The 11,008-nt window shown below is 44.1% G+C and overlaps 1 protein-coding gene across 1 annotated transcript in view; it reads right to left on the bottom strand.

The window, feature by feature from the left end:
• Positions 1–9,910, bottom strand: part of foxo4 (forkhead box O4) — a 10,879-nt gene extending 969 nt beyond the window's left edge. The window contains exons 1-3 of the mRNA XM_086014742.1: positions 8,215–9,910; positions 5,513–6,907; positions 1–3,574 (exon numbers count right to left, since the gene is read on the bottom strand). The exon at positions 1–3,574 is cut by the window's left edge and continues 969 nt beyond it. Of these exons, the coding sequence (XP_085870868.1) occupies positions 5,525–6,907; positions 8,215–8,664 (1,833 nt within the window). The 5' untranslated portion in view covers positions 8,665–9,910 and the 3' untranslated portion in view covers positions 1–3,574; positions 5,513–5,524. The remainder of the gene's footprint in view (positions 3,575–5,512; positions 6,908–8,214) is intronic.
• Positions 9,911–11,008: the final 1,098 nt, after the last annotated feature.

Below are 11,008 nucleotides of genomic sequence, written 5' to 3' on the forward strand. Positions count from 1 at the left end.
TGTACAGATGTCAATTAGTGTCCGGTTTTGCCTCACTACTAACATGTAGTTGACCTACTAGTGCACAGAAATGTCAAACAGTAGTGGAAGAAATTCATCCTCCCAGTTCATCATCTTACTAGTGAGGACAACGAGCGTACTAGTACATGGGAGTGCACTAGAAGGATATTGGATAATTGCTCAAATGGATTGCAATATTCCACAACTGTAAGACATTTCTGAGCACTAGTAGAACAGCTTCGTATTACTAATGAGGCAAAAGTGTGTACCACTAATACTACCAGTGACGCACTAGATGTTAACTTGTGGAATTTGATCATGTAACACTTGAAGCTGACAAATTAATGATATGGAATAAATGTGCATAAAGCCATTTGAGCACTTGAGACATATCTTGTGCGCTGAATTGTCTTACTAGTGAGTACAAAGGGCTGACTAGTACACGTGTGCACTAGTAGAATATGGAATGGATGCTGCAATTTGTCACACATGCACGCACACACGTTCAGTTCCATATAGTCAACATTCCAACCAGGAATTCATCAAATGATTGCGACGTCAGACTCCATCTAGTTAAGTGAGAAGGTTGGGGACTAATATATATGCATATAAAGAGGGAGAGATTAAAAACAAATAAGATGAAACACGTACAAGGATTATTATTGATTCGTGCAGGTAACTTTCACCAAGGCCCTGATATGCATTCAAAATGACTCGTAGCACCACTCCAAAGCAAATCGAGTGCTTTTTTTAAAACTTTTTTTTTTAACCAATTTTTTTTTTTTAAACGTGTGAAATGATTGGTGAACAAACTGTACATGACCAGCAAATTAAATACACACACACATATGAGAACAATTTGCGTACACACTAGTAGCAACATTATGCTAGTGTTTCATCTTGGCAGGAAGTGAAAAAGACCAAAAAAAAAAAAAAGCTACAAGTGAAATGCATAGCAGAAGTTTTTTTTTTTGTTTTGTTTTGTTTTTTTTAAAAGATGCCGAGGTCTCGAAAAGCAACAACAGTTTCCAGTTGCGGCAGAAAAACAAAAATAAATATGTTTTGTGTTTGTTTTTTTGCTTTTGTCACATGATTGAGCTTGTTTTCTTCTTGCGAGTGACCCTGAGAGGTAACGGTTGTATGAGTCTTGTTTTTGTTTTTTTTTGTTTACTATTTTGTTTTGAGATGACTAATGTGTAAAAGCTAGAAAAATACCCCCCCCAAAAAAAAGCTTATGTACACTGAGATACCGTGTCGAGTTGAGTGCGCCCCCTAAATGCCATGCAAATATTAGTGTTCCTTTGGTAAGGTTATACACACGCACACACAAAAAAATCTACATGCGCATCCATTTTTACAAAAATAAGTGTAGAAAAATCGCTGTTACAAATCTGAAAAATCCATCCTCCAACGTAGAAAAAAAAACAAAATAAAAATTAAGTAGCCTCTCTATTATTCTCCATCTATGTTGTATATTAAAGCTATAACCAAATATATATATATATATATATATATATATATGTATATATATATATATATTGTTTTTTTAGTGAGGTTAGTGAGGGTGCACGACAAAATAGCAAAACCCTTCGTGTTTTTTGTTGTTGTTACTTAAAATTTCCTTCAAAGGTCTCTTGGTAAATCTGCATAGCGTGTCATTGGTTATGTGCAACGTGTGCATTGCGTGTCGAAATGTTTCAAACCGGGGGGGAAAAAAAAGTGGATGTATGGTCCTGGTCGTACGTAAGTGCTAGGAAAATGCGCACAAAAATTTTTTACAACACAATCAAAAATTAGGTAGTAACATTTGGTAAAAAGCCCAACGATCACTTGTTGGCAATTTAACCCCAAATGCCCTAAAAAAATATCCAAACAAATAACTTCATTTTATTAGTTAAACTGCATATTGAGTTTTTGTTTTTTTTTCTTTAAATCCACCTAATTTGATCAAGACAAGCGGGGTACACACACGCATACTCATTTTTAACATGGAGAACACTTCGCGTGGATAAAATTTCTTCCGACAATTGCCAGTCTCCTCCCTTGAATCAACATCTGCTACAGTACCAAGTGTGACCTGCGAGAGGCAGCGCAGGACGAATAAATCAATGACACTCGGCCATTAGGTCGTAATTCTAAGATGACCACACACAAGGATTTGCTACTGTAAATATTGAAGAGGTTTAACATTTACGATCACCAAATTTGATCGGGGGGGAAACCGATTTTCACACGACTATCGTTTGTGTTAAGTTTATCTTCCAACAATCGGGCCATTGGCGAACTTTAATTTGAATGAAAAATTCTCAAATTTGACAATCATCACCCTGCAGAGTCTTAGCCTTTGTGATCATAAATATTCAGCAGGATTAACATTTACAATTGTTGGCCCACGACTGTTTTCTGGATAATCTTTTAGAGATGTCCATTAAATAAGCATAAAATGACTTTGACTGTAAAAGATTTAAAACGCGAAAAATTCTGTCCGACTATCGGTATGTACATACCCTGCTTATTGGCCACTGTAAATAGCAAACACATTTAGCATTCACGATTGTTGGACACGTCATCCAAGCAGATCGAGGGGGGGGGGGGGATCACTCTCAGCACACCTCAAATCAAAAGACCCTAACTGACAAATAGCCTTTAGTCGGACCTTTGCCAACTTTGATTGGAATGAAACATGCTCAAATCTAGCACGCTAACCACCCAGCTTAATTGGCCATCATTTTGTTTCACAGCAAAAGCACGGAGTCTGTCGCTAAGACAAACTCAGATTTGACCATACGCATACGGACTTCCCATTGTAAAATATTGAACAGGTTTAACATTGGCCGTTTTTGAGGAGTAAATCAATACACTCAATACCACGGGACAATTCTTTGAGACATCCGTTATTCGGTCCTTTGATTGTAAAAGAGGGATAAAGAAAGTGTGTGTGTACCCCGCTTAACTACTTTTTTTTTTTTTACACACTGCGTGTAGGTAAAAAAATAAAATAAAATAAAATAAACAAACGACATTGACAAAATAACAACTAGTGTTGATTCAGCAAGAATTTTTCTTTGAAAAAAAAAGTCATGTATCGTCTCGCGTGAGAAACAATCGTCGGCGTCCTCGTTTTGTACCGATCTGCAGGCTGTTCCTCCTGCAGGGAAAACTGGCCATTTCTTCAACATATACACCCGCACATGCACACACACCCACACCCCCACTCACACACACACACACACACACACACACACACACACACACGCACACAAGGTCTCCATCCCGAAGTTGACGGTGTACCAAAGTGTCGGGGTACCGCATCCGCCCGGAAGATGTTCGTGCACAACATCTTGACAACTCAGAGGCGGAGTTGAGGAAGTCTTGAAGAAAATGGCCGCAGCCATGTTATGAAACAACAAAATGAAGGAAGATGAGGAGGAGGCAGGGCTAAAAAGCGTGTGCATAGTTGGCGGTGGCGTTGGCACGTGACGAGACGAGAGGCCGGTCCCGCGTGATGACATGGCGGGAATTTTTAGTCCTTTTTGGGGGGGCCACGTTGAGGAGGGGGGGGGGATCTCTTCTCCTGGTAAGAAACAACATGAGGGGAAAGTTAGGCCAAAATCGTCAACATTAGCTTTGACCTTCATGTTTTTTGGGAAATTAACCTTTTGAGGAACGTTAACCATTAATGGTTTTAAGTATCTTTTCTTTGACATTCTCAGCAAGGGGATGAATTGTACCCTAAAGGAGATTAAGGGCAGAAAGAAAATGGAGCTTCTAGACACCTTCACAAGCGAAGAAATAAGGCAAAAAAGGGTAAGTACGAATACAGGTACGGTATTTACATTCTCAGTAAGGGGATACATTTTATCCAAGAGGAGACGTCGGGCAGAAAGTCGATAGAGCACTAACAAATTACAAAAAAGTCAAATAATAGGTATATAGTAGGAATAATACAGATTTTTACATCTCAGTCAGGAGACAGATTTACTCAAGAGGAGACCAAGGGCAGCAAGAAAATAAAAGAAATAGAAAACAAACGCTGAAATTGCTTTTATCTAAGAGGAGACTAAGGGCAGTAAGCCGAGATCTCGACAAAGGTAAATTGTGATACAGTGGTACCTCTATTTACGAAATTAATTGGTTCTGGAAGACATTTCTTCAGTAGAAAATTTTGTAAGTAGAGACGCGTTTTCCATGTAAATGCTCTAATCCGTTCCAAGCCCCCCAATATTCACACATAAATGTTTTATAAAGCATAAAAATGCCTCAAAACATGTAACAAATACATGTTACAATTAGATTATTGCACAATAAATGAGAGTTGTGCAAATGTATAAAACAAAGAATAGAGTAAAGAATAAAAATGGTCGTTTACTTTTAATTGCTGCCCTCATCGCTTTTTGCCCTCTTTGGTTCATGTTCTCTCTCGGAAGTATTTTTTGCCTGGCGTTTTGTAAACAACTGATTTTGTAACGTGGCGACTGTCGATACATTACGGTCATATTCTTTGGCGAGATCAACCAAACGCATCCCTTTTTCATACTTTTCGATTATCCCTTTCTTTGCTTGTGTGGACCAAAAAAAAGCCCCTTTTTTTCCCCTTTTATTCTATTCTCCTCGTTTCTAATTCGGAAACGGAACACCTCATGGCCCGAGGGGCGAATGACGAGGATGAGGACTCTGCATAGACATATATAACATATATATATATATATATATATATATATCTACCTGTCTATCTACACACATAGCCCTCTTAGCCAATGGGATGCCAGGAAGATGCTAGGTAAGAGCCAATGGCAGAGCAGCTATGAGTATGTTGCGTTCAGGAAACTCTGGAGCTGCGAGTAGCAGCCCATACTTTTTACCTTTCGTATCCTGACATTTCTTTCGTAACAAGAGGCAATCATTTCCTGTTTGTGCGTTTCGTAACCACAAAAAAATCGTATGACGAGACGTTCGTAAGTAGAGGTACCACTGTACTGGTGTTTACTTCTCGCTAAGGAGGCAAATTTTAAGAAAAATCAAGGGCTACTAAAGAACAAAGAAAAGGAGACCGCAACACAAGCAAACACTGGTGTCAACTAAGTTTGTTCCAAGAGGAGACTAAGGGCAGAGAGCACTGTGATCATTTCTATCCAAGAGGAGACTAAGGTCAGAAAGAAACCCGGGTGCTGGCAAACGAACAATAAAAGTTAAGACCTATGGTCAATACTGGCAATAATCTCTCAGTGAGGAGACAAACCTGCTCCGAGTGGAGACAAAGGCACCAAGCACAACAAGTAAGACAGGAGAGAAAATGTATTTCTCTGCAAGGAAACAAATTAAATCAAAGACGAGGCTGAGGGCAGAAAGAAAACAAAACACGAAAATGAGCATCCAAGAGGATGCTAAGGGCGGCGTGGAAATGGAGCGTCGAAAGGAAAAAAGGAGGTGAAATACTGTTAACTTTTTGATGAGTAGACAAGTTTGACCCTAGAGGAGACTGAGGGCAGCAAGAAAACAGCAGTAGACATACCTGGCAAAGCTTTTAGCTGGGCACCCAGTTGTGGGCGGCGCCCTGCGTGGCGGCGGGCCCAGCGTAGCCCTGCCCGGCGGGCAGGACGGGGTCAAAGTTGAAGTCGATGCCATCTCCGTCCATGAGGTCGCTGTTGATGATATAGTCCACGTCGCAGTCCAGGTTCTCGGTGAACATGTCCACGTCCAGGTCGGTGGGCAGCCGCTCCGGCGCCGGCTGAAAGCAGGGCGGCGCCCCAAACGGGCCCGCTCCCGGCAGGGCGGCGTGCTGCGCTTTCAAGGCAGGCATCTGCAGCGGGTCTGGGGACATTCCGGAGAGGATCATGCCCAGGCCGAGAGGAGCGTGGTGCTGGTGTGGCTGCTGGTGGTGCAGGTGGTGCTGCATGGGTGCCGGCAGGCTTCGAGGGCCCACCGCGATGGCTTCCAGGCCCTTGCCCAGCAGCAGCTGAGTGGGTTTGGGCCTGACGCCCACCACCGGGGAGCCCAAGCCCATGAGGCCTGCCGGGGCGGGAACCAGAGGGTCCACTTGCGCCATAAGGACGTCGGTAGGAGGGGGGGAGTCGGAGGTGAGCAGTGCCTCCAGGCTGGAGGGTACGTGGGTACCGTAGTGGGCGGCGGCGGTGCCGTGGGAGGAGTTGAAGAGGGAGTTGCCGAAGGCGGGGGCGGCGTCTTTGCCGGCGGGTCCCACCGATGCCTGTGGGGGCGTCTGCGGCGCCTGCAGCTGATGAAAAGAAGGGAAGGACGTGGAGCCGCGGGGGAGCAGAGTGGCGGCGGACGGCAGCGGGGTGGGCGGCGCCGGCGGGGCCGTGCTGGGACTGGCGCCGCCCTGCTGGCCGCTCATCAGAGTCAGCCCATCGATCAGGTCCAGCTCCTCCATGAGGGTCTCGGCCAGAGTGGGCGTCAGGGCGCTTGCGGCGTAGCGGCCCAGCAGCCCGTCCTCGGGGAGGTTGTCGTCGTCCTCCTGACCCGGCGCGATGGGCGACAGCCGCCCGCTCAGGGTGCTGGCGTTGGAGCTGGTGCGCGGCCGGAAGGAGGTCCACATGTCGGCGTCGTCCAGGCTGCCGCGGGACGACGGGCTGCTGCTGCTCACCCCCCACTTGGGGAACTGCTGGGACGAGTTGGGGCTGTCGGCGCCGGTCCCCGTCGCCCCCGTCGCCCCATCGCCCTGCAGCGCCCCGCCGCTGGCCCCCGCGCCCGCCTGCTTCTTGGTCTGCTTGGCGCGCATGCGACTCTTCAGCAGCTTGCTGCTGTTGTCCATGGAGGCGGCGCGGCGCCGGGGTGCTTTGCCCGTTTTGCCCCCTTCGGGGTTGAGCATCCACCAGGAGCTCTTGCCCGTCGACTCGTTGTGGACCCTCAGGAACTTGTTGTGCAGCGACAGATTGTGGCGAATGGAATTCTACGAGGAAAAAGACTTTTTTCAAGGAGGCCACTCTTCAAATGTTCCCTACATTATTATTCTCTGATTCACATATCCAGATGTTTTTGGAGACGTCCTGTGGCATCTCGGTACCGAGGAATTATGTTGAAGTGACTTGAGGGGCTTCATATAGTGCTTTACCGACATTTTGGTACCAAAAGAACTGTGTTGAAGTGAGTCGAAGTGCTTCACGTAAAGCTATCTTTAGGGTTGGGCACCGAGAACCGGGAATCGGGTGGAAACGGGATCATCATTCCGGTTCTCCCGGAGCCGTTCAGATTTTAGAATGTCGCTGCTAAATTTCGATTCCGAGTTATCCGCGCGGAAGAAGCACGAACGAAAGACCGATTAAAAAAAAAAGTGTTTCCTTGCTCGCCCTTAAAATGCAATGTTGCCTGGATAAATGAACTTTAAATCAATAAAATACAAACACTGTCTGCCAGTCAAGAGCTGCAGAAAATGATGTTTTAATACATTTGAAATAGAATTTTATTTTTTTTTACTTGCGTCTCTTTCTCAAAGACAAAATGTAGGTATTTAAATAATTTGGAACATTTGTCAAACGTTAAGTATTAAATATTTCTTTGTTACGCTTGTCAAAAATTGCAAGATTTTTTTTCACTTGAATGGTTAACCTATTTCTCTATTTGCCTATAAATATTGTCCAAAATAAATAGATTTTTTTTTTTACCTATTGCTGCATTTGCCTGTCAACGCAGTAAAAACAATTATAATTAACGTTTCTTTAGTTTCACCAAATCATTCTCTGCCTTTACAAAATGCACAAAATAAAGCTCTTTTTTATTTTTGTTCCAACAGTTTTGAACCTTTTTTTCTATTTTTCTAAAAAAATTCATGAAAAATCATCTTTTTCTCAACTGCCACCAAATATATATATTTTTTAACGACACCGTAAACGCAATGTGTCAATAACAGCACAAATATTATGCTATCTATTTATAATTTACCTCCTCAGTGAACCTCTAATTACATATTGGTGCCACAAGGTGGTGGCAAATGACCACTTTTGTCTAAATGAAGCTCCTCAACTCAATTTAGCAAGAGGATGCCACCAGATGGGTGAGAGAACATGAATTATCAATTTGGAATGAGCACAAAAAGTGGGTACATTTTTCAGCAAATAACAAAGACATGCTCTTGCCCACAAAATTGTGAATAGGTGAATTTGCAAAGAAGCTATACATTTTTTGTAGCTGTCTTACATCTATTTTCCCTCACAACAAAATAAGTGGCGTTATGGCAACACTGCCCTGCGTGGGACTGACCTTCCACCCAGCCGAGCTGTTGCTGTCGCCCTTATCTCGGAAGTAAGGCACCGTCTTGACCATCCACTCATAGATCTGCGCCAGTGTCAGCCTCTTGTCGGGCGAGTTCTCGATGGCTTGGCTGATGAGGTCGGCGTAGCTCTGGTTGCCCCACGCATTGCGCCTGGACGAACCCTTACGGGGCGTCACGCCGCCCACGGCGGGGTCGGTTGCTGCCCCTGCGGCGGCGGACGCCGCCTTCTCCGGCTCAGCTGCCGCCGCCGCATGCCGCTGCTGCTGATCCGGCTTGTCGTCATCAGCAGGCGGCGTCCCGGCAGCGGACTCGGCGCCATCCGGGGCTTCCTGTTTTACGGCCGAGATGTCCGGACGGGGTAGCGGCCATGTGCACGAGCGGGGCCGGCTCTGTGGCTCGAAATCCGGGTCGATGGGCGGTGCCGGCAACTCCTCCATGGTGATCCTCTCGTCCACCTCTTGGCTATTTCCGTTCCACTCCAAAACACCGGAACTACTTACAAACCTCCAAATGTTTTTAGCCCAGGAAGGAAAACAACAACAATATACCGGGAATAAACACTGTGGGCCTATAAAAAAAAAAAGACGTAATAATCTGGGCACACCAATAGCTCCAGTTAATCCTCAGTTTGGAGATTAGGGAACCCAAATAATCTCCTTAATACTAACTATCATAAACCTTCTGATTTATATAGAAGGAGGAAAGGGGAGCTCCTTTGTTTGAAATAACAGTTGTGAATTTCTCTTGTACAAGTCCAAAAAGTAAGCGCTCCAAATACCTTGGAGTAAAACGTTTAAAGTACTAGCACTAATTTTAGTAGTGGGATGTTTGACAGTAAATGGGTCAATGAGTTTGTAAACAAAGTGATGGTGACAAGCGTTGCCAGTTCAGTTTCCCCTTGAGGGATTATGACGAGAAAAATAAATTAGATGAAAAAAAAACACTTGTGGAAAAAAAAAAAAAAAAGCAAAAAATTATTTTGAAAAAACGGCCCCCTTACTACTACACAGTGACAGTCCAGTCAGTGGCAAATTGAAGACGATCAATCACAACAGCAATTTAACCAGGAGTGCAAAAAAACTACAAAATGGTGGTGATTAATTAAAAAAAAAGGGGAGAGAGATGGATTTAATTTCCTAACCGCACACGACTACAAGAATCCTATCCAAAGTGCAGTCTTTTTAGGTGTGCAAAATCCGCCACATGTCGCCATCTGCCATGTTTGTCCACTCGTGGCGCCGCACACGATGCCACGAGAGGCGGTTACAAAACGCCTGCGACTCCGCCACCGAGGCCCCGGAGCTCGCAGCACCGGGCTTCTTCCCCCAGCAACGTGTTCGTCTCGACTCCCAACAAGTGGCCGAATAAAGGAAGCCCGTTTGGCGGCGAGTCCCCCCGGGGATGAGGCTCTCAACTTTTTGGGAAAACAAGTCCGGGTAGCCCCCCGGTCACGTTAGCCGCTTAAGCTTCTGCTACTCCGGAGTTTGCAACGCGCCGAAAAGTCCGCTGAGAGCCGATCAGAACTCGCCCAAAGTGGCCGTTTGGAGGCGGCGACGACTCGGCTGGAAGTTGTGGTCGTCCCGGTGGCACGAAGATGCGCCCCTCGGATGTCTTGGATAGTTTGTTTGCGTTTGTTTTGTTTTGACTCGAGGCGAAGACTCCCTTCTGACGTCTGTTTACCACTGTCAAGTAAAACACACTGCGCATGCGCCCAGGTGCATTCTGGGAAACGTAGTCATTCAGCCGGAAACGCGGGCGTAAACAAAACTTGAACCTTTAATAGCGCCTTACGTAACCGTCCCAAGTTCCAGGTACGTACAGTCCGCGCGGGCCAATTAGGTATTGAACATAGGTCAGTAGCTAAAAATTGTACTCAAGTAAGAGTATTGTTACTTTTGACACTAAACTAACAGTAATTTACTCTTACTCGAGTTCAAGTTTGCGCTATAGTTTATAGTAACGTTACTCAAGTAAAAGTTAAACGTTTTACTACAACTCAGTAAGTGTCCCGTGAAAAAGCTACTCAGTGAGCAACTTCTGAGTAACTTGTATAATGTTTTTTTTGTCAGCATTATTGACGGACAAACACAACACATTTTATCATAAAAAATTGGGACTTGATTTGATATTTATAGAATATTTAGTGAATATATACAGATGTGGAAAAAGTACTCTCACTCTGTACTTAAATAGAAGTACAGATACTTGAGAAAAATCTCTGTTAAAAGTAAAAAGAGTGATGCAACTTCTTTAAGCAAAAGTAAAAGAAAAAAGTACAGACTCTTGAGATGTACTTAAGTACAAAAGTAAAATGAATACTGTTTGATCTTAAATCGTGACGTCATCTGAGGCGCTTAACATAACAAGCCTATTTTGACCAAGTAGAACGTACAGATATGTGTTTTCAAATGTAGGGACAAAAAAGACATCAGAAAAGTAAATACTCGAGTAAAGTACAGATACCTGAAAAATCAACTTGAGATTTTTCCACCACTCAACATGTCATGTTTTTACAGTTGATTCTCACCATACCAACCCCACAAATAAGTGATTGTATGTGTGGGGACAAAGTGTGCTCCAAGCTGGTTATTGTTTACCTGGCTGGTAACGACGTGTTCTGTTCTTTTTCTGTTTTATTATTCTAATTATCAATATTGAAGTGGATAAACAGAAAGCATGGAAATAACATGTAACCCAAAGTAACATGATATGATGGTTAATTAAGTTCAAAACCTAAAGTTCTTCTTTTTTTTTCTACCTCACTGATCCCTTGTGTGATGA

The sequence above is a fragment of the Filicampus tigris genome, chromosome 2 (assembly GCF_054856515.1).
Source record: "Filicampus tigris isolate MCC_2025a chromosome 2, RoL_Ftig_1.0, whole genome shotgun sequence".
Taxonomy (NCBI): domain Eukaryota; kingdom Metazoa; phylum Chordata; class Actinopteri; order Syngnathiformes; family Syngnathidae; genus Filicampus; species Filicampus tigris.